Genomic DNA, 26,774 nt, shown 5'->3' with positions numbered 1-26,774 from the left:
AATGTATCCCTGCTACTACAGTTAGGGACAAAATAGCAGCAAGTTCTCATAACATTATTGAAGTTAACAACTACAGACCTTCAAACATCTTATCTGTTCACACAGTTTTACATGTATTGAATGAATAGTGCTTTGATTAATTGTGATAATGGTTTACAGACATGCTGAACAATGTACCTAGCAACTTGGAGCCCCAACTTTCTGTTTCTACTTTCTGTCTGTTATGTCACTGTCATCTACACCCTGAGTAGATACACTATATATACAAAAATATGTGGACACCCCTTCAAATTAGTGGATTCAGCAATTTCAGCCACACCCGTTGCTGACAGGTGTATAAAATGAGCACACCGCCATGCAATCTCCATAGACAAACATTGGCAGTAGAATGGCCTTACCTAAGAGCTCAGTGACTTTCAACGTGGCACCGTCATAGGATACCACCTTTCCAACAAGTCAGGTTGTCAAATTGCTGCCCTGCTAGAGCTGCCCCTGCCAACTGTAAGTGCTGTTATTGTGAAGTGCAAACATCTAGGAGCAACAATGGCTTAGCCGCAAAGTGGTAGGCCACACAAGCTCACAGAACGGGACCACCGCATGCTGAAGTGTGTAGCGTGTAAAAATTGTCTGTCCTCGGTTGCAACACTCACGACCAAGTTCCAAACTGCCTCTGGAAGCAACGTCAGCACAAGAACTGTTCGTCGGGAGCTTCAGGAAACAAGTTTCTATGGCCGTGCAGCTGCATACAAGCCTAAGATCACTATTTGCAATGCCAAGCGTCGGCTGGAGTGATGTAAAGCTCTCTGCAATTGGACTCTGGAGCAGTGGAAACACGTTCTCTGGAGTGATGCTTTACGCTCCACCATCTGGCAGTCCGACGGACAAATCTGGGTTTGGTGGATGCCAGGAGAACGCTACCTGCCCCAATGCATAGTGCCAACTGTAAAGTTTTCTGGAGGAGGAATAATGGTCCGGGGTTGTTTTTCATGGTTCTGGCAAGGCCCCTCAGTTCCAGTGAAGGGAAATCTTAACGCCACAGCATACAATGACATTCTAGATGATTCTGTGCTTCAAACTTTTGTGGCAACAGTTTGGGGAAGGCCCTTTCCTGTTTCAGCATGACAATGCCCCCGTGCACAAAGCGAGATCCATACAGAAATGGTTTGTCGAGATCGGTGTGGAAGAACTTGACTGGCCTGCACAGAGCCCTGACCTCAAACCAATCGAACTCATTTGGGATGAATTGGAACGCCGACTGGGAGCCAGGCCTAGTCGCCCAACATCAGTGCCCGACCTCACTAATGCTCTTGTGGCTGACTGGAAGCAAGTCCCTGCAGCAATGTTACAACATCTAGTGGAAAGCCTTCCCAGAGAGTGTAGGCTGTTATAGCAACTCCATATTAATCTATAATTTTGGAATGGGATGTTCGACGAGCAGGTGTCCACATACCTTTGGTCATTTAGTGTGTTTACTTGCCAGATCATATGTATTATGTCAGACGTTGCTTGTAGCTTACAGTAAAAACAATAATTGGGTAAACCGCGCCTGTACTCCGCACTCCAGAACACCTTGTGGCGCCGCGACGATGAAAATTTGGTTGTTGTTGACTGTCAGACACCACAGAAGAAGAAGAAGAAGAAGAAGAAGAAGAAGAAGAAGGCTCTGTTTCAGGAAGTTGTAACAGGAATAATTATGTGGCTAACGTTGTCTAAATACTTTTTGTGATGATTAATCCAAACGTTTACTTTGTGGGCAATGCATGAACATTCACACAGCTTACAATATGGCTAATATAGCAAGGACCGGAGAGATTATCCATTTAAACGTTGGAGGAAAAAGGTGAGGACTGGCATTACTTTGAATAAGCTAACAGCTGCTAGCTATGTAAAAGTTGCTGGCTGGCTAGCTAACTAGATACCAGCTATTTTTAGTAATCAAATAACATTAGTAACATTGTCTTAAGTTAGCAAACTAACTACTGTTAGTTAGATATAAACTATATGTCTCTGACAGTAACGTTAGCAACTACTGATTTCACAGTGCAGCCGGAAGGTGCTAGCTAGCTAAGTAATGTTAGCTTGCTAGCTTTTCAATGGTTTTGAACTTGATCAAACTTGAGTCAGTGTGTACACTCATTTGAGTGATCATGTTGTTTCAGGTTCAGCACCTCCAGACAGACATTGACATGGGTCCCAGACTCCTTTTTCTCAAGGTAGGTAACTATTTTTATTTTGCGACCTAGGCCAATGCCTTTATTAAATTCACAAGTGTCTTCATAATGACTCACTCCGACTCATTAATTACCCGACCATAGTGATGGCATATGGTCATTTGCTGTAGACCTTACTTAGTGATGCTAACGAGTGAGTTGTGTTGTCTCTGCCAGTCTTCTAAGTGGGAGGATCTCAACTTTGAAGGATGAAACTGGAGCGGTAAGTTGTCTGAAATCGATGGAAAAACTTAGGCTATGTGTATATAAGCCTATTTGATATTGGAAACCACTTAGGCCTACTTATAACATATTTGTAATGTGCTGCTGACCTTAATCTTCCACAGATCTTCATAGATCGGGACCCATCTCTCTTTACTCCCATACTGAACTTCCTGCGTACCAAAGAGTTGTTTCCCAGGTGCTGATTCCTTTGTTTACAATTAAACAGTAAAACAATATATATCTATTCAGCCTTGATGGCAGGTTGTCTTCCAAATTAGATTTCTTAACCTTTCTTTTTAGGTCTATAAATGTGCACCTACTCATGCATGAAGCGGAGTTCTATGGAATCACTCCGTTGGGTAAGAAAGTAGCTAGTCAAATACAGCTGTGAATGAGAGGCTGTCTTTCTTTGTATGTATTAGTGTCTGCACCTTGGTTACTTTTTTCTCTTCCTCAGTGCGCAAGCTGCAGCTTTGTGACGAACTGGACCGATCCTCCTGTGGAAACGTGCTCTTCAATGGCTATCTGCCACCTCCAGGTAGATTTGACTTCACTTCAAGGACATTCAAAGTGTGTGTTAACTTGTATTTCCTGATCGTCTTCTCTTGTTCACCAGTGTACCCGGCGAAGCGGAGAAACCGTCACAGTGTGGCGGGGCCTCAGTATATGGGTGGCTGTGCCTTGCCCATGGAGAGGGCTCCAGTGAGACGCAGCAACACCATGCCACCCAACCTGGGCAACGCGGGCATACTGGGTAAAGCAACAATTGAGGAGAGGATAAGTGGTGGTAAGGCCTCAGAATCACATACACATTTAACATACGCATACACATTTTACAAGCATTTTGCTACACCTGCAATATTATCTGCTTAAATATGTGTATGTGACCAATAAAATGTCATTTGAAAAGGTGCAGCAAAATGCTTATGTGGTATTCTTCAATAGTGCAGTACAATCAACATCAGTAATAACAATGAAAGAGTCAAGTAAAAAAATAACTAATTGAAGAGGTAGTATGCATTAGGGATGTGACAAATGTTTCAACATGCCTTTTGGGGGGGGGGGGGGGGGGGGGGGGGGGGGTTGATTTTGTTTTTTGAAATCACAAAATTCCACGTCAATTTACAGTGCAGAATAATGTTCCTATTATGTATGTATGACAGCTAGGGCTGGTCAATGAAGTTTCATCTCCCGCAGTCATATACAGTGGCAAGAAAAAGTATGTGAACCCTTTGGAATTACCTGTATTTCTGCATAAATTGGTCATCAAATTTGATCTGATCTTAATCAAAGTCACAACAATAGACAAACATAGTGTGCTTAAACTAATAACACAGAAATTATTGTATTTTTCTTGTCTGTATTGAATACATCATTTAAACATTCAGTGTAGGTTGGAAAAAGTATGTGAACCCCTAGGTTAATGACTTCTCCAAAAGCTAATTGGAGTCAGGAGTCAGCTAACCTGGAGTCTAATCAATGAGACGAGATTGGAGATGTTGGTTAGAGCTGCCCTGCCCTATAGAAAACACCCACAAAATTTGAGTTTGCTGTTCACAAGAAGCATTGCCTTATGTGAGCCATGCCTCGAACAAAGAGATCTCAGAAGACCTAAGATTTAGAATTGTTGACTTACTTTTGTAACCCTTTTCAACTTGATCTCTAAAAGCCTTGATGTTCATCAGTCCACAGTAAGACAAAATGTCTATAAATTGAGAAAGTTCAGCACTGTTGCTACTTTCCCTCGGAGTGGTCATCCTGCAAAGATGACTGCAAGAGCTAGGCACAGAATGCTCAATGAGGTTTAAGAAGAATCCTTTAGTGTCAGTTAAAGACTTACAGACATTTCTGGAACATGCTAACATCTCTGTTGACAAGTCTACGATATGTAAAACACTGAACAAGAAGCCACTGATGTCCAAAAAAAACATTGCTGCAAGGTCTGAAGTTTGTAAAAGTACACCTGGAAGTTCCACGGAGCTACTGGCTAAATATTCTGTGGACAGATGAAACTACAGTTGAGTTGTTTGGAAGGAACACACAACACTACGTGTGGAGGAAAAAAGGCACATCACACCAACATCAACCTCATCCCAACTGTAAAGTATGGTGGAGGGAACACCACGGTTTGGAGCTGTTTTCCTGCTTCAGGGCCTGGACAGCTTGCTATCATCAACAGAAAAATGAATTCCCAAGTTTATCAAGACATTTTGCAGGAGAATGTAAGGCTATCTGTCTGTCAATTGAAGCTCAATAGAAGTTAGGTGATGTAACAGGACAACGACCCAAAACACAGAAGTAAATCAACAACAGAATAGCTTCAACAGAAGAAAATAAGCCTTCTGGAGTGGCCCAGTCAGTCCTGACCTAAACCCGATTTGAGATGATGTGGCATGACCTCGAGAGCGGTTCACACCAGACATCCCAAGAATATTGCTGAGCTGAAACAGTTTTGTAAAGAGAAATGGTCCAAAATTCCTCCTGACCGTTGTGCAGGTCTGATCCGCAACTACAGAAAATGTTTGGTTGAGGTTATTGCTGCCAAAGGAGGGTCAACCAGTTATTGAATCCAAGGGTTCGCATACTTTTTTCCACCCTGCACTGTGAATGTTTACATGGAGATAGTTTCGAAGCGCCACTGAATGGGCATTTTACTGGTCTGTAAAGGAATGCCGCTTCTTGAAGCAGGACTAACGTCCATCGCTAGGCGACCAGAACTGTCAATCAAATAATCGCACAGACCACTCTCCTAAAAAAGTACTTTAAAGTGTTTTTTAAATACCATGACTTACCAAGACATTTAGTAGATAGAAAATACTTCTTCCTCTAGGAATCTACTCCTAACATTCAGAATTAGGCTAAATTAATTCAGGCTTTCATTCATTTCGACCGTATGCAGGCTATATACAGTTTAAACCTGTGCGGCTGGTAGAAGTTTGAGTAGCCAATAGCCTGTATTCATTTAATAGGCTATTTTTGCAGCCTATAGCCAATTTGATTTTTGGAATTGTTTATCTAAGTTTCAATTAAACTATTTGGTTATCTAAACAATATTTAATATGGGTATTTTGTTATGTCGGCAATAGGCTTTCATTAGGTAATTAGAAGGCTCTTTTTCAAAGCAATTTGGGTTGTCAATGTGTTGCATTGTGTAATTAAGAAGATAGGCCTATCGTTCTTAATTCATGGCATGGTTTCCTTTTATCCTAATGTTGAATAGAGATGCAGTCAAATTCATTCATGCAGGGAAGGGGAATGGCCTAGTAGCCTACTACTCTGGAGTCATAAAAACAATGAACTAAATTGATGTTATTTGGCGGGTCACGGATCAGCTCTCTTAATAATTATATGTGGGTGGGGTTGCAGATAAAAATCTGTCCTGTTGTTGGATATTGGGTGGGGCTCGGAATTGATATGGCTGGCGCGGGGTGAGTGTGGCTCCAAAAAACTGACCCGTGCTGGACTGTGTTTATGTGTAAGGGGTTGGATGTGTGGGGAGTCGGTGCAAACAGTCTCTAAGGTGCAGATATTCTCAAGGTGCAGGTCTGTGTAAGGAGACCGCTAGGGTTAGAATGAACCGTCTGTGGCTCGTGTGACTTGAGACCTTGACAATCTTTCGGGACAGTATTTTTACATTATATTTAGCTTCAATATATTTATTATATTTAGCTTCAATCAATATGTATTGTCTGGTTGCAATGTATTGAAAGTAAAAGCTCTAACCTGGAGCCATTTTTATTTGTTAAGGGAATATTATCAACCTGAGGGTTCACCTTCACCCCCACCTGTTTATCTTTCCCTTCCTACACAGCTCAGCTTGCAGACCCAGGCATGGTCCGCATCATCTGTGGCCACCACAACTGGATCGCTGTGGCTTATGCCCAGTTTGTTGTTTGCTACAGGTAAGAACACAGGACTTCCATGCACGATATTACAGTGTCATATGAATCAGTCTTTTGGTAAGGACCATAGAGGGGTGTTAACTGTGCTGTCCTCTTCCATCAGAGTGAAAGAGTCTACCGGCTGGCAGCAGGTGTTCACCAGTCCCCGTCTGGACTGGGTGATTGACAGGGTGGCGCTCAACGCCAAGGTGATGGGCGGCTCCCTGGGAGACAACGACAAAATGGTGGCCGTGGCCTCGGGCACAGAGATCATCCTCTGGACTATCTGTCCCGACGGCAACGGCAATGAGATAGGTCAGTCTGCAAACGAATGAACGCACAGTGTTAAAACATATATTACGGCTACGATATTTTTATCGCTGAAAATGTTTATTTGTTGACTTGTCGTTTAGTATTTTAAGAGACCACTTCATAGGTAGTTGTGGGTGCTTATTGTAAAGGCTGTGCTAATAGGTCTCCATTGTCCCTGCTTCCCTCCAGGTGTGTTCAGTCTGAATGTCCCCGTGGAGGCTCTCTTCTTTGTGGGGAACCAGCTTATTGCCACCAGCCACACAGGGAAAGTGGGAGTATGGAATGCAGTGACCAAACATTGGCAGGTAAAGTTGTGTCCGTACATTCTGTAAGAATGTCACATCAAAAGAACATATGTGTATTAATAATATATGTGGTCCTGTGTGGCTCAGTTGCAATGCCAGGATTGTGGGTTCGATTCCCGGGGTCACCCATATGTAAAATGTATGCACACAGGACTGTAAGTTGTGTTGGCTAAATGGCATATATTATATGTGTTGTACACCACTTCATGTTTTCCTTTTGTCTTTCCCTTCTCAGAATCAAGATGTGGTTCCCATTAATAGCTATGATACTGCCGGTTCCTTCCTCATTCTAGGCTGTAACAATGGGTCCATATATTATATAGGTAAGGGAAGTCATCTTTTCTACCTATGATGCAATAATGGAAAACTATTGAAAGGTGTTTTTATATTACATCATTCAGTATATGAATACACTTGCAAAATATAGACCTCTCATGGATGTGTTCTTGTCAACAGATGTTCAGAAGTTTCCATTGAGGATGAAGGACAATGACCTCCTAGTGACAGAGTTGTACCGCGACCCCACGGAGGATGCCGTCACTGCTCTCAGTGTTTACCTCACGCCCAAAACAAGTATGTCTGCCCGTTTAGATTTTTACCTTCACTAAAATGAATTGCTTTTTTCTGCACGTTTTTAAGGATTAGAAGGTATCAATTGGTCAATCGTGGTTATTGGAAATACAAACTTAATAAATACATGGTGCAAAACAATCATTTTCTGAAAAACTTGTTTGCCGTGTTACTTCATTTATGGTCAGCGATGGTAATTTTCTAGGCAGCTGGCAGATTTTGAATGGTTCCCGGTGGCGTTTCGCTAACTCTTTACCTAACGTTAACCTTTAAACTAATCTTGACCTTTACCCTAACCTCACGTCCCTAACATGAACATGAACTTGAACCAATTTCGATCCTAATACCTCAACCTTAACCTTTTTGGGTCTACCGGCTGACTATCCACTTCCATTTCTTGATATGCAACGGTACATAACACAGCATGCGTTGTGGCTAAAATAGTGTATGGGATAAAAGTCCCCAATGTGTCGTCAGGCGACAGCGGCAACTGGATCGAGATCGCCTACGGGACCAGCTCGGGCACGGTGCGGGTCATAGTGCAGCACCCGGAGACCGTGGGCTCTGGGCCCCAGCTCTTCCAGACCTTCTCAGTCCACCGCAGTCCCGTCACCAAGATCATGCTCTCTGAGAAGCATCTCATATCAGGTGAGAAGGGTTGGCCAGGAGCCTCCACGTTTTAGGGATGATCGTTACTTCGCTGTGTATTCTACCGTCTCCGCTTGTAAGCTGTTGGATATTATGCTAATGAATTAATTTAGCTACATTTCTCATTGGGGTTGATTTGATTTTTGTCTTTTCGGATGTCAGCTGACACAGCGATACGTTAAACATTGATGTTGCTGACAGAGAAACATTGGTCCTCCAAGTTTAGTGCTGCATGATGGGCCCCATCTTCTGATGTCTTTGGGTTAGCCCTGTTGTGTCGTCAGTGTGTGCAGACAACAACCACGTGCGGACCTGGACGGTGACTCGCTTCAGGGGCATGATCTCCACCCAGCCAGGCTCCACCCCCCTCACCTCCTTCAAGATCCTCTCTTTGGAGGACATCGATGGCCACGGGGGCTGTGCTGCCGGCACTGAGATAGGTAAGCAGACAGAGGTCAGGGGTCAAAAGTGGACACTGGTTTGTTAACATTTTAGAGATGCAATGGGAAAGGACTGTAAGGGTACGTACTGTAAGGGTACGTGTTCCCCTCTAACAGGTCCCTATGGTGAGCGAGATGACCAGCAGGTATTTATCCAGAGGGTCGTCCCTGACACAGACAAACTCTACGTGCGCCTCTCATCCAACGGGAAGAGGGTGTGCGAGGTGCGCTCTGTGGACGGCACCTCCATCACCTCCTTCATGGTGCACGAGTGCGAGGGGTCCAGCCGCATCGGCTCACGTCCCCGCCGCTACCTCTTCGGTGGCCACGCCAACGGTAGCATCCAGATGTGGGACCTGACCACGGCCATGGAGATCGCAGGGAAAGTGGACATCAGGGGTAAGACAACCTCCGCTCTACACACGTGGCTTTTTGTGTCGACTGGTTTTCTTAAGTGATGTGTCCTGGACGTTGAGTTGGGTCTCTGACTGTCTCTGTCTGGTTGTCCCTCAGCGCTGGGTGGCCCTACAGAAGAGGAGCTCCTGGAGCTGTTAGACCAGTGTGACCTGGCTCTGACCCGTACACCTGACATGAGTCCCACTGCCTCCTTCACCCACTCCTCCACCCCCCGAGCCTCTACCTCTAGGTACACCATCCACCAATCCCAACTGCCCATGTAATCAAGCACCTGCTACATGACCCATACAGCTGCTTATATTAACACACTGATGCTATCCTTTTTGCAAGTGTACATATTCAGGGCATAAAATTAACACCCACAAAATGCGGGTAGCTTTAGTTTGGGGGGTGGTCAATTTGCAGGGCTCTACGGTGTGAGCATTGCATTCGCATTTGTGTATAAAAATATAATCAAAAGTAAAGTATGAGAATATGTGCGAAAAATGCTGAAGTAGGTGCCTTCAAAGTATATTGTTTCTAATTGCACAAAGGAATACAAATCCCACCTCACGCAGCAACAGCTTTGCGCAATGTTAAAGCACCTTTTTTGGAGGCGCTGGCACAGGCATAAAACTTGGTCTAATTTACTCAAGTCAGCAAAGTGAGACTTTGTCCTCGTTGGCTATTTACATTGTTTTGTTCGCAAGCGCGCTTGTTTTTCAATCTTTGTTTGAATCTGCTGCTTCAACTGATAGTGAAGAGACGCTGTAGACGATGTCTACTACTAGTCACATCCCAAATCTTACAGACACATGACATGACTCAAGTATCCTCGTTACCACAGTAACCTTCCGCCCATAAAGGGGCAGCTGAACATTGTCTCATCTGATATTTTGGTTAAAAGAAAAAATGTAATTAAGCAATATACCACATTACTTCTTACTAATACATTTTTTGTTTTAGAAAAATTCCAGAGCATGTAATTATGGCAAATGTTTTTGGGCTGGTAAAAAAAATCTGAGTCACTGGTACATTTAAAAAAAAATCTACCTGCCACAGTGGCTGGTGGAACAAAAAGTAAATTTTAGGCCCTGATCATATTCTCTCTATTTCTTGTCTCTGCAGTTTGCAGTCCCAGCTGAGTGAGAGCTCCAGAGAGCGTGGGACCAGAGGAGGTGTGAGCAGCTCGGGTCCCTTCTCTGGTAGCCTGCCCCGCCAGGCCCCTCCGGTGCCCCTCACCAAGCCCCGGGACATGGCTCTCTCCATGACGGGGTTGGGCATCCAGCCCCACCACCTGGGTCTGAGCCAGGCCTCCCTCAGCAGCAGTGGCAGCCCCCGGCCTGGCCGCACCGTCCCCCAGGACAGAGACCGGGACGGTGGCATGGGGTCTCTGCGCAGGGGTAGTTTTGTTGAGCGTTGTCAGGAGCTTGCCAAGGTCTCGGATTCTGCAGGAGGGGCGGAGGGGGGCTCGCGGCGCAGCCTGGCCGTATGCTCAGAGTTGGAGGCTAGACTGGGCCTACGGACACCTGCTTCTTTCTCCAGCCCCCCTGCAGCCTCCCCATCTTCATCGCTGCGCCGGCCGCAGCCCACCTCACCCAGCCCTGCCCCTGCTACAGTCGTCAGTCCAACCCGCTCCCAGACCCCCGTGTCGCCTCGTCGAGCTGACACCTCCCCTACTACAGAAGTCCCGCCCCCTGAGGCTGCAGCAGCCACTCCAGAGAGCTCCTCCCCTGTGCCCCCCACCAGTCCTAAACCCCCTATGAATGAGACCAGTTTCTGACTGGCTCGGTGACGTATGAGTGAGTGGACTAACAATGGACGCTTTTGGTGTTTCTGAGCATGTGTGGTTTAGTGACGGCACCTATTGTCACATTTATGGACATTTCCTTGTTTAGCATCAGGGATACATATCAAATGTCATTCCTCTGTTTTCAAAAGGGCCAGCTGTGACGTAGGCAAGATTCATATACAACATATCCAAACTGTCAATGTGTTGACGATACACGTTGTAAATCTAACCATGTATAGAGGTTTTCGGTTGCATTTGGTAGAGCAGTCCATTTCATTAAATTACACCGAACAAAAATATAAATGCAACCATTTCAAAGATTTTACTGCGTTACAGTTCATATAAGGAAATCAGTCAATTGAGATAAAATCATTAGATTAGGGCCTATGTAATTCACATGGCTGGGAATACAGATATGCATCTGTTGGTCACAGATACCTTAACGTTTGTAGTGTGGTCAGAAAACCAGTGAGTATCTGGTGTGACCACCATTTGCCTTATGCAGCGCGACACATATCCTTCGCGTAGAGTTGATCAGGCTGTTGATTGTGGCCTGTGGAATGTTATCCCGCTCTGCTTCAATGGCTGTGCGAAGTCGCTGGATATTGGCAGGAACTGGAACACGCTGTTGTACAAAATCGATCCAGAGCATCCGAAACATGCTCAATGAGTGACATGTCTGAGAATGGAAGAACTGGGACATTTTATGTACAGGTCCTTGCGACATGGGGCTGTGTATTATCATACTGAAACATGAGGTGACGGCGGCGGATGAATGGCACGACAATGGGCCTCAGGATCTCATCACGGTATCTCTGTGCATCCGTGGAGGCTGGTGGACTCATTGTAATGGCTGGAATGGAATAAATGGAACTGTATATAACAAATCAAATATAGGAAAACCACATGTTTGACTCAGTTCCATGGCTTCCATTCCAGCCATTCCAATGAGTCTGTCCTCCTATAGCTTCTCCCACCAGCCTCCATTGTTGTGCACTCAAATCGGCATCGATAAAATGCTACTTTGTTTGTTGTCCGTAGCTTATACCTGCCCATACCGTAACCCCACCGCCACCATGGGGCAGTCTGTTCACAACGTTGACATCAGCAAGCCTCTCGCCTACATAACACCATACACCCTGTCTGCCATCTGACCGGTGCAGTTGAAACCGGGATTAATCCATGAAGAGCGGTTTCACCCTGGTTAGGATGAGCACGCAGATGAGCTTCCCTGAGACAGTTTCCGATTAGTTTCTGCAGAAATTGTATTATTTGGTTGTGCAAAACCACAGTTTCATCAGCTGTCCAGGTGGCTGGCCTCAATGTTTCTGATATCCTCTACAGATTTCTATTTCAGTCTTCCTGCTTTGCACTACGGTTGGCTTTCTGTACCTTAAATGAATCAATAAGCCTACTGCACACGCAGTATCAAATGTAGTGATGATTGTTGAAGAAGAATCCGATGGCCAATCTGTAGATAAATGATAGACATTTTATCATTCATATGTTTAGTTACATCTGACTAACTTACTGCCATTTTGGATCATTCTTTTTCGAGTCTTCCTCCAGATCACAACCCAGTGCCTCACGTACCTGTGTTTTATCTTTTTCTTAATGGGTTATGACCATTTTACCCAAACTTTGTTGCAAGGACAAGCAACTTGATTGTGGAGGGATTCTACCAAATGTAGGTAGAGGTCTATCTCTTTTGTGCTTTTTCTGAACCATTTGATTACTTATGTTTTATATTTTGTAAATATTAACCTGTTTTCACATGTTTGTGTGTTTTAGTGTTTAGTTTCTGTTGCAATGTTAACTGGGTTAATTGATATGTCACTGACAACAACGTAGTTCGGCAGTATTTTCTGTTGCACCAATAGCTCAGATGAAGAGGCGTGTTCAAATTTGTCTCTGTTTACTGTCTTGTCTAATACTTGTCACTCTTTTTTTTGTCTTTCACTTTGGTAGCATTTGTTTTTCTTCTGCAATTCCATGTCACATAAATGAAGCAGAAAGTCATACTATTAATCAAACTCTTCCATTTATGTGTATGTTTGTGTCATTGGTTAAACTGGCACCACCTTGAATGTTTTGTGGAATTGTAAGAAACCCAAAGGTAGGCTTTTAACCCATTATCCTATGTTGTTTTAAATGCCATTTTCTGACTTATATATAAACAGTCAAGTTTGGACACACCAACTCATTCAAGGGTTTTTCTTTATTTTTACTATTTTCTACATTGTAGAATAATAGTGAAGACATTAAAACTATGAAATAACACCTGGAATCATGTAGTAACCAAAAAAGTAATATATATTTTATATGTGAGATTTTTCAAAGTAGCCACCCTTTGGCTTGATGACCGCTTTGATCACGCTTGGCATTTTCTCAACCAGCTTCATGAGGTATTCACCTGGAATGCATTTCAATTAATAGGTGTGCCTTGTTAAACCTTCATTTGATTAATTTCTTTCCTTCTTAATGCGTTTTGTTACAAGGTATGGGTGGTATACAGAAGATAGCCCTATTTGGTTAAAGACCAAGTCCATATTATGTGAAGAACAGGTCAAATAAGCAAAGAGAAATGACAGTCCATCATTACTTTGACATGAAGGTCAGTCAATAGGGAAAATTTCAAGAACTTTGCTGGTGACGCTGTCTGTGATTTATATAGAATTCAAGGGACACTTAACTAGCATGGCTAGTACAGCATTCTACAGTGAGACGCCATCCCATCTGGTTGACACTTAGTCCCACTATCATTTGTTTTTCAACAGGACAATGACCCAACACACACTTTAAGAAGGAAAGAAGTTCCACAAATGAACTTTTAACAAGGCATACCTGTTAATTGAACTGCATTCCAGGTGACTACCTCATGAAGCTGTTTGAGAGAATGCCAAGAGTATGCAAAGCTGTCATCAAGGCAAAGGGTGGCTACTTTGAAGAATCTCAAATATAAAAGATATTTTGATTTGATTAACACGTTTTTGGTTACTACGTGATTCCATATGTGTTATTTCACAGTTTTGATGTCTTCACTATTATTCAACAATGTAAAAAATAAAGAAAAACCCTGGAATGTGTAGGTGTGTCAACCTTTGACTGGTAGTGTGTGTGTGTGTGTGTGTGTGTATATATACAGTTGAAGTCAGAAGATTACATACACTTAGGTTGGAGTCATTATAACTCATTTTTCAACCACTCCACAAATTTCCTGTTAACAAACTATAGTTTTGGCAAGTCGGTTAGGACATCTACTTTGCATGACACAAGTCATTTTTCCAACAATTGTTTACAGATTATTTCACTTATAATCCACTGTATCACAATTCCAGTGGGTCAGAAGTTTACATACACTAAGTTGACTGTGCCTTTAACAGCTTGGAAAATTCCAGAAAATGATATCATGGCTTTAGAAGCTTCTGATAGGCTAAGTGACATCATTTCAGTCAATTGGAGGTGTACCTGTGGATGCATTTCAGGGCCTTCCGTTCAACTTCAGTGCCTCTTTGACATCATGGGAATATCAAAGGAAATCAGCCAAGACGTCAGAAAAAAAATTGTAGACCACAAGTCTGGTTCATCCTTGGGAGCAATAGCACGCAAGTATAAACACCATGGGACCACGCAGCCATCATACCGCTCAGGAAGGAGACGTTTTCTGTCTCCTAGAGATGAACATACTTTGGTGCAAAAAGTGCAAATCATTCCCAGAACAAAAACAAAGGACCTTGAGAAGATGCTGGAGGAAACAGGTACAAAGGTATCTAAATCCACAGTGAAACAAGTCCTATATCGAAATAACCTGAAAGGCTGTTCAGCAAGGAAGAAGCCACTGCTCCAAAAGCGGCATAAAAAAGCCAGACTACGGTTGCAACTGCACATGGGGACAAAGATCGTACTTTTTGGAGAAATGTCCTCTGGTCTGATGAAACAAAAATAGAACTGTTTGGCCATAATGACCATCATTCTGTTTGGAGGAAAAAGGGGGAGGCTTGCAAGCCGAAGAACACCATCCCAACCGTGAAGCACGGGGGTGACAGCATCATGTTGTGGGGGTGCTTTTCTGAAGGAGGGACTGGTGCACTTCACAAACTAGATAGCATCATGAGGAGGAAAATTATGTGGATATATTGAAGCAACATCTCAAGACATCAGTCAGGAAGTTAAAGCTTGGTTGCAAATGCGTCTTCCAAATGGACAATGACCCCAAGCATACTTCCAAAGTTGTGGTAAAATGGCTTAAGGACAACAAAGTCAAGGTATTGGAGTGGCCATCATAAAGCCCTGACCTCAATCCCATAGAAAATTTGTGGGCAGACCTGAAAAAGCGTGTGCGAGCAAGGAGGCCTACAAAGCTGACACAGTTACACCAGCTCTGTCAGGAGGAATGGGCCAAAATTCTCCCAACTTATTGTCGAAAGCTTGTGGAAGGCTACCTGAAACGTTTGACTTAAGTTAAACAATTTAAAGCAAAGCTACCAAATACTAATTAAGTGTATGTAAACTTCTGACCCACTGGGAATGTGATGAAATGAATAAATGCTGAAATAAATCATTCTCTACTATTATTCTGACATTTCACATTCTTAAAATAAAGTGGTGATCCTAACTGACCAAAGACAGGGGATTTTTACTAGGATTAAATGTCAGGAATTGTGAAACACTGAGTTTAAATGTATTTGGCTAAGGTGTATGTAAACTTCTGACTTCAACTGTATATACATATATATATATATATATATACAGTGTATATATATATATACTGTATATATATCTATGTAACAAATATCTTAAATGGAAATGTAACATTGAATGTTCTGTGTTTGTCTGTACAAAATACATCTGTCTGTCCATGAACTAATAATAATTATTTTGGCAACAGTGGGATTGCTTTGTCAGTAGCAGAATGTTAGCCGAGGATGCTGTGAGTGCATTTCATATACAGTACCCTCGAGTTTCTCGCTTTTATGACTGTACTTTTCTAATCTGATCTTCATAAATGGAATAAAACTATTAACTAATTACAGAGAGCCTACTTTGTGGTTCAACATGAAACACAATGTTCACACTCCAATGTCTGTCACACTCGAAACGCATTTAATTCCAAAAGCATTTTATTCAAACGCATACAAACTAGTAGGAAAGCAGTTCATGTCTTTGTACAGCGATCGTGTAATAAATAAATAAATAAAATACAAATGTCATGGCAACGCAACTTCTTAGTACATTATAAGGCAGGTAAGTCCAAAAGAATGTGCTGTTTGTAATGATAGCAGTACTAATAGTTTGGTTCAGCCTGGCTAACAGCTTGCAGAGGCCATTGGCTATGTGATATCTAGCTAACAGAATGCATCATCAGTAAGTGCTATTATGTTTTCACATGAGTGACATCCTTTCATATAGACTGAATATCATGGCTGGAAAATCCCCACGATACAAAAAAAAACAATATACATACTCTCCTCTGGAAAAAGTACCAAAATATATGAATCTACCAGACTTGGAACTCTACTCAAACTGTATCACTGAAGCGTTCCAGATTGCGCGATAGCAATGTAAAGGTCATTTCCGATTGAGCCGACATAGGCTAGTATTTACCGTGAATGCAGTCTCCGCTAACGCAAGAACATTGCCTTTGAATTTCAATCACACTGTAACACTGAACTTCCGCGATACGGATTGAATAGAGCCCTTGGCTTTTGCCCTAATGAGAAACAAGATCTATCACTTGTATATGTTGTTCTACAGTATGCAGTTATCAGGCTCGTTCCATGACACCGTGACTTGTCATAAAACTGTGACCCACCAAACCCTGAACTTCTGACCCCACAACAATGGGGCACCTGGTTACGGTTTGTGAGGGGCCAATGGAAGGTTAGGTGTAGAACAGTCATATTTTGGCGTCCAGCATCTCCAGGAATAGTTTGTGCATGGGCACGTGGCCCTCCAGGTGGAGCCGGCAGAAGGTGTCCACGGCACGGTTGGCAGTCTGCCGGAGCAGGGGCAGGGTCATGAGCAGTTTGCCTGCCCGGTGAAGCTCTGCTGGGTGCTGGGCGCTCTCGTACTCCTGCAGGGCCTCATGGAGTCCATCCTGGAACCGCTGCACTGCCTCCACACACTCCAGGTTCTCTGCGTCTGAGTGGGGAGAGACAAGGTCAAGGGAGGCCTGTGGGTGTTTGGGTGTGGGTGGAATTGTGTGATAAACCTCCCCTTGTTTCGGCATGACAGCGTGTCAGATCCCATTGTCCACCTCATTTGTTTCGCCATTGAGGGCTAATGGACGGGCCAAGGTTAAGTTGCATGCAGCCGACCCTCATTTTTCCTGAAAGGACTGTAAATGTAAAAACAAAGGCTCCCTCCTCTGATCTTTCTAGCCACCTCAGGCGGTGTGACTGCCCCGGAGTGTCAGGCTAACACAGCCAGACTCGCCTAATGGATTTCTGAATTCCTGTGATCATTTGCAGGGCGCTGGGAGGCAGATGGATTTATTGATCAGGGCTGAGGGCAGAAGCAGCCTTCTCACTGCTAGGATATTGATCAGTTTCCACTTGCTGTGGCCTGGGGAATAACAGCGGGAGCCGGAAGGGAGGGGAGGGAGGGGTGAGAGAAGTGGGTGTTGGAAAACAGATTTGGCAGACGTCTAGACCTCCCCAGTCTCTGTCATGGTGGTCTGAAGACTGGCAGTTTGTACAGAGGTGATTGAAAAATGATTCATCAACAAAAAAAATTGGAGCACACAAGTATATAGTATAGCATTGGTAATACCGTTCACATAATGACCCCTTTATTTATGACTCCAATAAACTAAATACAACATGTTAGTCATTATATCAAATTATTAATGGTAGTTAAAAAAAAAAGTGGAGGGCTGATAGTGACATGGGTAATGCTGAGAGAATCCCATTACTAAAATACGAGACCTGTGAGGGACGTTTGCCAATATGAGGGGTCTAGGCACTCAGTCAGTCCCTGACAGCTAGTAGCTTTTCAAGGTATTGACCATCATTTAACAGCCTTGCCCTGCTAGGGAACCTGACCCTGGAGCAAAAGTGTATTCAAGGACACACCCTGAGGGAAAGGCACTGTGGATCACACTTAGGGGCTTGAATCAATCTGTATTACTAAAGCATTACAGATTGCAAGATAGACAAGTAAAGGTAATTTCCGATCGAGCCAACATCTGTAGCGTTTACGTAACTACAGTCTCCGCTAACGCGGTAACATTGCCTTTAAATTTCAATCACGCTGCAATGCTGAACTTCCACAATACGGATTGAATAGAGCAGTCCTGAAGGAGTGGCTGTATGTAGGGCTGCCTGAAGACGGTGCAGTAGATTTTGTACCAAGCCAGTGTATTGTAAAGCTGAATTTAACACAATTATTTATTGTAAGCAGTAGCCAGGCAGATTAGATAGTAGTATATGTTTCTGGTAGTTCTGTCATTCTTAATATGCTTTCTAAGAGGGATTGTACAAGGGTACAGCTAGGTCTCTTGAGTTTGCTCTGTCACAGTTACAGGATCCTGAGTGGCGCAGCGGTCTAAGACACTGCAGTGCTAGAGGCGTCACTACAGACCCGGGTTCGATCCCGGGTTGTATCATAACCGGCCATGATCAAGAGTCCCATAGGGCTGCGCACAATTGACCCAGCATCGTACGGGTTAGGGGAGGGTTTGGCCGGGGTAGGCCGTCATTGTAAATAAGAATTTGTTTTTAACTGACTTGCCTAGTTAAATAAAGGTTAAATAAAACAATAAATAAACAGCTGACAACACTTAACTACTGATAACAGATATCCAGTGCAGGCCATGTAGTTAGTACCTGAGTTGGCGAGGGCCATAGCCTTGAGAGTAACCACTTCCTCTCGGCTCAGGTTAATCTGCCTGTACTTGGTGGTCAGCTGTCTCAGGGCAGTGTAGAGGTCAGAGAGTCCAGCCGCTCTGCACTGGGCCTGGTCCAGATGCAGGTTCCCAGCAAACACCAGCTCCTCCTCATAGCCCAGAGACTGAGACACCACTGACAAGACCAGCGTCTCCATCCAACCACTCTGCAGCAGGGCCATCTGGTCCACCAATGAAAGGGCAGAGAAGCCTGGAAGGGCAAATATGGAAATGTAATACTCCATAAGTTCTCACAGTATAAAAAGTAAACTTTGTCCCTTTGTACCAGTGTAAAATGGCATAGTATTTTTATTTTTTTTAAGCAGGGAGTCACGCTTATTTAACATGACCTACAAGAGCAACAGGAGTGGGTACCTGGGATATGCTTTGCCCAGCCAATCATGACCAAGAGTTCCCTGTTAAGGAGGTCACAAAGCGTCAGCAGGGCTTTAAGGTTGTCATCATTGGTTGAGTTGTCAGGCGTGGCACACAGGGGGGCTGACTCTGTCAAGAGGAGCTGGGAGATCACTTTGTTTCCTGAAAGAGGTCAAACAGATATATTAGTAATGTACTCTAGTGTACTCCCCGTTTGTGACTGACGAGGCTCTTATTGGAGGGTACTCACCGTTGGCCTTGACGGGGTGTGTGTCTGGGGCCTTCATATAAAGAGAGAGGCCAGAGTCCCCCCTTCTCTTGTACTTCTGACGTCCTCCTCTTACTCTGTCCATGCGAACACCTGTGGTGACACAAACATGATTATCAGTGATCATCTTCTTTGCTCATTGATTGATCCCCAATCCCCAAGTCAAGAACAGACTATGGGAGGTGCACAGTACTACATAGAGTCATGGCGCCATTGAACTCTATTCCACATCAGGTAACTGATGTAAGCAGTAGAATCAATTTAAAAAAAGAGATGAAAATACATTTCTAAGTGACCCCAAACTTTTGAACGGTAGTGTATGTGGTAGAATAGTAGTGGCCTAATGCCATGTAATATTTAAAATTGTATATAACTGCTTTAATGTTGCAGGACCCTAGGAAGAGTAGCAGCTGCCTTGGCAACAGCTAATGGGGATTGAAAATAGAGGTTGAGTAATTAAAAACTGTAAGTCAGGCTGTATGTGTTCTGCAGGCTGGTACACTTAAGCATGTCTGTTTATTGAGCCCATTGATTCCACTGAGATGAGTTGTTGAGTTGGTCATCAAGTCTCACCTTCCTTCATCATGCCGGCACGCAGGCACTTCTGGAAGCGGCACGCTTGGCACGACTTCCTACGACGCTTGGTGATCTCACAATCGTTCATCAAAGGGCAGCTGTACTCAATGTTACCTGGAAACACAGAAAGCGCAGCTCTGTTTACACCCCGCCCTCTATACTTGAGGTTACCAGTCAGAAAAGCCAATGTCGCAAAAATGCAATCTAAACGGTGACACTGTATTTTACAGTATCTTTCTCAAAGTGCATTCTTGATGCTTAACTTTTCAGAAAGCCTAAAGGTCAAATTGCCATGCTGTAAAACAATGTGTGTTTTTAGGGGGTGTGCCACCATGGCTAACCCTTGCCATCTGGTGGTTTACTGAGTTTCACTGTCTGTGGCACTATGACAGAAGTAATTCTGTGGCACTATGGCAGAAGTAATTTGCCTCTGTGTTCGCTGGCACCCTGAGCTTTCACACAGCAATCAATAGAAGCCCAGACAAAATACAGATATTGATTGGCTTTTTCACACTGAGCCTAATGACCACAACAAGTGTTACAATGTTTGGGCTCACACAAGACAAAAAGGGGATTTAATAGAGTATTGATTCATTTCTCCCACCCATCTATACCCAGACAAGCGGGTCTGGATCTGGGGGTGATCTAGGGGCCAAGGGCCCTCGATCAATGAGCTCACCCCTAAACCTCCTGTCCCCTGGACAAGAGGCTCTGAGATTAGGGCATCCAAGTTACAGCTCCAAGCTTTTAACAGGAGATTGGCACCTCTTCAGAGTGCCATTCACAAGAAACTAAAAGGTGTTGTGCGGTGTTATAGGTGCAATAACACATTTTTATTAAGCTGCAGTTTCATACTTTGAGATGGGCACTGTTGCTAAAATAATGCATTATGAAAAGCCACTTTTGATAAATGAGAATAAAATAAGTATTTTCATTCAACTTCAAGCATACTTGAAATTAGGCGCATAGTCAAATAATGTTGAAAATCAGTCGTTAATGCATCAAGCCACTGGATCAATATCACGCGTCAATTCTTTTAAAACATTTGTAGCAGAGAATAATCCTCTCTTGTTTCAGACTGCAAAAATACAATATTCAGGATTATATTAAGAAATCAAAACCAAATAATATACTGAAGCAATTTCTCCATTTAGAAACAAGGCAACAATAAACATGTCGTTGTCGACCCCCTTATGTTAACTACTAGGCCATAGCTCTCGCAGCCAATCAGTGTAACATTGTCAATGACGGATCTCTAAGGCAAGACGCATCAAAATCGGCCCAGTGCTGTCTGAGATAGCAGATTGGTCTATCGCGTGTAACGAACGTACGAACGGACCGAGATAGATCCACAGTCCCCTCCCGATTTCAGCTTGGGGGACAATAAAGCATTTCTGGGGCCATCAACCAATATGAACCACATTGAGTCTTCACACGAAAATCAATCCCATAGCTGAGTCTGCGGCTGACAGAACTATTGGAAATCTGTGTATGCTGCAATCACCCTCATTTGCGCTTCCCCCTCTAATAGATCATTGATTATATTATTAATTAAGATCTAGCCCAGAACTTTGCCCTGTCGTAAATGTATCACACGTGCACGCTCGCACACAGTGCACGCAACACACACCATCCCAGACGGCTTGATTTGATGTTCTATCAGATTTTTGCAAAAACCTATACACTTCTGTTTACCTTGAATTGTCCTCTTGAAGAAAGCCTTGCATGCCTCACACGACGCTACTCCGTAGTGATATCCTGATGCAAAGTCGCCACAAACTAGGCACAGCCTTTTAGGTCCAGAGCCCAGCGACGATAAGTAGTCACATTTGAGGATGGAGTCAACGTGCGCGGAGAGCGCCAAACTGCGATCTGAGCGAAACTGAGATGCGCTGCTAGAGTCCGGTGCTGCGCTGACACCGCTGCCGCTGCTGCTCGAACTCGGGGATTCCGGGTCCAGCGAGTGACCCTGTGAGAATAAACTGTATCCACTGCTGTCCGAGCTGGGACTGAATGCTGTGGTTCGGTCCAGGGCGAAGGTAGGGCTGGGGGGATCCGTCTTGATACATCTATCATCTAGTGAAGGACCGTCGTCGGTGTTTGAGTCCAACAGGCTGATGGCACAATTGAAATGATCATGACAACAATATAGTCCCACTGAAATAATACCCTATTATTTATAGAACTGCTAGGATAACAGTGTGGCATGCAGACCACAATATAGTCTGCCTATTGGATGGACCACCTCAAGGACCAACAACTCTATTCATGTTCCCCATGGAGGAAACCAACTTTTGCATTTATTCTACAGACAATTAATAATAACTTTTTTTTCTCAACTAAATGAATCCTTATCTCATGCTTAAATGAAAAGTAAACACACATCAACAGCACATAATTGGTGGCCATCAGATTAACGACCAATAAAATGTATCTATGATCACATTCAATTGTTCATTACTTTCATACCAAATATGAATGTAAAAAAAACAACAACAACATAAATCTCAAGAATTCTTACTGGTTGTGCTGGCTGAGGAAGTGGACATTTTCACTCAGGCAAAAATCCTTTAGATCCATATCCAGGAAGAAAGGAGACGAAATGAGAAATGTAGTTATCAAGGCAGTAGTAGTATTGTGGTATTCTGGTTTGGGAGCTAAATGGAGAGAAATAGTGACAGAGTGAGGACACTGAGACAAGGGCCACAGTTATAGTTGCAGATTTATTTAGCTGAAGCCCTGTGTCATTGCAAAGGGGCGGGGCCTGGGGGACTAATCCTGACAAGCACTAAACGTCTGTTGATGGTTTCATTCTCTTCTCACTTCCATTGTGTTGAGTGTACAACATACATATTTACATGTTTACATACCACACAGAAGGCAACATTTATACATGATACACGAGTCAAAGTATGAACAGGATTTGTTAAAGAGGATTTTCACTGGTACCTCTTATTGACAGAGTGTTATCAAAGCGAGGTGAAAACATGAAACGTTATTGCTTATGATGGAACACCATGCACTATGTCCGTTGGTTTTGCTCAGTTGTCATTAAATGTATTTTACTATTCTTTTTTCTCCAGACTCCGCCCTCCCTCATCTCTGTAATCGTTGGAACCAGGATTTCCCTCTTATACTGTTTGGTGTAAACAGAGAAAGCACTCAGTACAGACTCACGGGCACGGCATCCTCTTTGCTTCCAGGTATTTGCTGTTCCTCATAACAATTTCTCACTTTTAAAAGCTATAAATTGCATATCGGTGACAGTAGTATTCTAATTCCTGAACCAAAATGCATCACTATTCCTGAAGTATCTTAATTAAGATTGTCTAGTCTCACATAGGTCTTTCTCTTTGAAGTGTGTTTTCATGGTTAATCTTTGAAAGTCAGGTAAGGTGAGCTGGAGAGAAAGTGAGAGGCAGGCAGGGGGAATTAGAACAGGCCGGAAAACCAAGGGATAGAATTAGACTAGAGAAAGGGAGGGGAGGGAGGTAGTGGAAAGAGAGAGGGAATTCTTACTTGGAACTGGTCAGTAGGTCAGGTACATGTGTACAGTACAGGGCTTACATCTGGTGAAAGGGGAGGTGGGGATGAGGTAGGAGGGTTAGGGTGGCTGGAGGGTGAGGATTAGCAGCCGTCCGATGCCAGTGTGTTGGCAGGGGTGCTGAAGCAGCACTTTTGGACAACCCTGATGTGTGAAAACCCTGTGAGGAGCGAGAACATCCAAATCCAGCCACCAGACACCTTAGCCAAGTTTATACCTGGCGCTAACATGGGTCCTTTGTCCTGATCTTGTCTGCATTCTGATTGTGCGCACATTTCCAGAAATATGTCTACACACACAGTATTCAAATGTGTCGGTTATCCATCTACTGTGTTTGCATTGTGACCACATTTCCTGGTCCCTTCTTTTATACAAATTATTTCACAGCTATTCTTTAAAAATAATATGTATTTATTTTTTGTAAGACACATATTGATATAATCATTCAATGGTGCCACCTGTCAATGATTTTAGAGGGCGGAATGATGACGATTTAAATGGTTTCTCTGTCCAGATCTGTCTACACTTGTAAGATATCCACACACAAGGCGTGTCTGACTCCCTCCGGAGGTGGGCAGGATGATCTGATCACAATCTTTTGATGTCTACACCTGTCCAAAAATATCGGCACAATCAGAATGCGGACAAGATCAGGACAAAAGACGGAAGTTAGAAACAGGTATAAACGCTGTTCTAGATACCTGCTTCACTTGAGTTACTGGTATTAGCTGGATCCCAATAAGTTTCAAAATAGATTATCCAACAAAAATGTATCAATCCATTTGGCATATTATACAGTGCAATTGGAAGGTATTCAGACCCCTTGACTTTTTCCACATTTTGTTATGTTACAGCCTTGTTCTAAAATGGATTAAATTGTTTTTCCCCCCATCAATCTACACACAATACCCCATAATGACAAAGCAAAAAAATGTTTATTAGAAATGTATGGAAATGTATTAAAAATAAAAACTGAAATATCACATTTACATAAGTATTCAGACACTTTACTCAGTACTTTGTTGAAGCACCTTTGGCAGCAATTACAGCCTAGAGTCTTCTTGGGTATGATGCTACAAGCTTGGCACACCTGTATTTGGGGAGTTTCTCCCATTCTTTTCTGCAGATCCTGTCAAGCTCTGTCAGGTTGGATGGGGAGCGTCGCTGCACAGCTATTTTCAGGTCTCTCCAGAGATGTTAGATCGGGTTTAAGTCCGAGCTCTGGCTGGGCCACTCAATGACATTCAGAGACTTGTCCCCATGCCACTTGGCTGTGTGCTTAGAATCGTTGTCCTGTTGGAAGGTAAACCTTCGCCCCAGTCTGAGGTCCTGAGCGCTCTGGAGAAGGTTTTCATCAAGGATCTCTCTGAACTTTGCTCCGTTCATCTTTCCCTCGATCCTGACTAGTCTCCCAGTACCTGACGCTGAAAAACATCTCCACAGCATGATGCTGGCACTACCATGCTTCACCGTAGGGATGGTGCCAGGTTTCCTCCAGATGTGACGCTTGGCATTCAGGCCAAAGAGTTCAATCTTGGTTTCATCAGATCAGAGGAACTTGTTTCTCATGGTCTGGGAGTTCTTTAGGTGCCTTTTGGCAAACTCCAAGCGGGCTGTCATGTGCATTTTACTGAGGGGTGGCTTCTGTCTGGCCACTCTACCATAAAGGCCTGATTGGTGGAGTGCTGCAGAGATGGTTGTCCTTCTGGAAGGTTCTCCCATCTCCACAGAGGAACTCTGGAGCTCTGTCAGAGTGACCATTAACTTCTTGGTCACCTCCCTGACCAAGGCCCTTCTCCCCTGATTGCTCAGTTTGGCCAGGCGGCCAGCTCTAGGAAGAGTCTTGGTGGTTCCACACTTCTTCCATTTAAGAATGATGGAGGTCACTGTGTTCTTGGGGACATTTAATGCTGCAGAATTTTTTTGGTACCCTTCCCCAGATCTATGCTTCGACACAACCCTGTCTCGGAGCTCTACGGACAATTCCTTCGACCTCATGGCTTGTTTTTTTCTCTGAACTGCACTGTGAACTGTGGGACAGGTGTGTGTGCCTTTGCAAATCATGTACAATCAATTGAATTTACCACAGATGGACTCCAATCAAGTTGTCAAGGATGATAAATGGACATAGTGTCACGAATCCCACCGAAGGTGGCTCCCCTGCCTGTTCAGGCGGCACTCGGCGGTCGTCGTCGCCGGCCTACTAGCCACCGCTGATCCCTTTTTCCTTTTCGGTTTGTATGGTCTTATTGTTTGCACCTGTTCCCGTGTTATGTTTCTTGATTTGTGTTTATTTAAGCCTGTTTAGCCCGCCCAGGTTTGTGCGGGATTATTTCGCTGTTGTGTTATTTTGGACGTGCTGGCTGACGCCTTATTTCTCTCTCTAGACCTTTTTGCCCTGTGCTTTGGGTTGGTCATTTATTTTACGCACCCTTCTGTTTTGGCGTGACCGGTTTGTGCCGGAGTAAATAAAGACGTTGTACTGACCCTCTGCTCTCTGCGCCTGACTCCAACCACCACTCCTAGTATCCCGTGACACACAGGATGCACCTGAGCTCAATTTCGAGTCTCATAGCAAAGGGTATTTCAGTTTTTTTATTTTTAATACATTTGCAAAAATGTCTAAAAACCTGTTTACACTTTGTCATTATGGGGTAACAAACCCCGAACCACATAAAACAAATACCCCCCTGCCACGTCCTGACCAAACTACAATAACCCCTTTAGTGGTCAGAACGTGACAGTACCCCCCCCCCCCCAAAAAAGGTGCAGACCCCGGATACACCTCACACAAAAAGTAAACACAAAATAAACCCCCCAAACTAAAGGGAGGGAAGGGAGGGTGGCTGCCGTCACCGAAGGTTCCCGTGCTACACCACCCCCCTCCCCAATCCTCCTACTGTGGAGGTGGCTCAGGCTCTGTCCTTAGTCCCCCCCACCTAACCTATCCACCCTTCGCTGAATACCTCTGGCTGAGGCACGTCGCTGTAGACCTTGGGCTGAAGCACTTCGCTGTAGACCTCGGGCAGACGGACGATTCTGGGAGCTCCGGATTGTAGGGCGACTCTGGGAGCTCTGGACTGTAGGGCGACTCTGGCTGCGCCGATTCCGGACTGTAGGGCGACTCACTCGGTTCCGGACTGTAGGGCGACTCACTCGGTTCCGGACTGTAGGCCGTCTCACTCGGTTCCGGACTGTAGGCCGTCTCTCTTGGTTTCGGACTGTGGGCCATCTCTAGACTGGGCACTGTCGCCGGACACTCTGGACAGGGCACTGTCGTCGGACACTCTGGACGGGGCACTGTTTCCGGACACTCTGGATGGGGCACTGTTGCCGGAAGCTCTGGA

General features: G+C 44.1%; 2 protein-coding genes across 3 annotated transcripts; one reads left to right on the top strand and one right to left on the bottom strand.

Annotated features, from left to right (window-relative positions):
- The first annotated feature begins 1,627 nt into the window (after positions 1–1,627).
- LOC106612709 (SH3KBP1-binding protein 1) lies at positions 1,628–12,978 on the top strand. 2 transcript variants are annotated; one of them, XM_014214141.3, is made up of 17 exons: positions 1,628–1,840; positions 2,160–2,213; positions 2,388–2,433; positions 2,558–2,631; positions 2,736–2,794; positions 2,893–2,973; positions 3,052–3,222; positions 6,247–6,337; positions 6,441–6,631; positions 6,818–6,933; positions 7,169–7,256; positions 7,390–7,506; positions 7,981–8,151; positions 8,436–8,591; positions 8,709–8,990; positions 9,105–9,237; positions 10,116–12,978. In XM_014214141.3, the coding sequence occupies exons 1-17, from the start codon at positions 1,761–1,763 to the stop codon at positions 10,768–10,770; spliced, it is 2,565 nt and encodes an 854-aa protein (XP_014069616.2). In that variant the 5' UTR covers positions 1,628–1,760; the 3' UTR covers positions 10,771–12,978. The 2 variants fall into 2 exon arrangements, with proteins under 2 accessions (XP_014069616.2, XP_014069615.2); XM_014214140.3 differs by having other exon boundaries at positions 7,963–8,151.
- A 2,903-nt stretch (positions 12,979–15,881) lies between these two features.
- Positions 15,882–22,578, bottom strand: LOC106612710 (steroid hormone receptor ERR2). Its single transcript, XM_014214143.2, has 7 exons — positions 22,405–22,578; positions 21,579–21,997; positions 19,881–19,997; positions 19,290–19,400; positions 19,040–19,201; positions 18,606–18,875; positions 15,882–16,920 (listed from the first exon to the last, which is right to left on the bottom strand). The coding sequence occupies exons 1-7, from the start codon at positions 22,461–22,463 to the stop codon at positions 16,676–16,678; spliced, it is 1,383 nt and encodes a 460-aa protein (XP_014069618.1). The 5' UTR covers positions 22,464–22,578; the 3' UTR covers positions 15,882–16,675.
- Positions 22,579–26,774: the final 4,196 nt, after the last annotated feature.

This window comes from Salmo salar, chromosome 09, assembly GCF_965601325.2.
Source record: "Salmo salar chromosome 09, fSalSal1, whole genome shotgun sequence".
NCBI lineage: Eukaryota > Metazoa > Chordata > Actinopteri > Salmoniformes > Salmonidae > Salmo > Salmo salar.
This window is presented reverse-complemented; position numbering and strand designations above follow the sequence as displayed.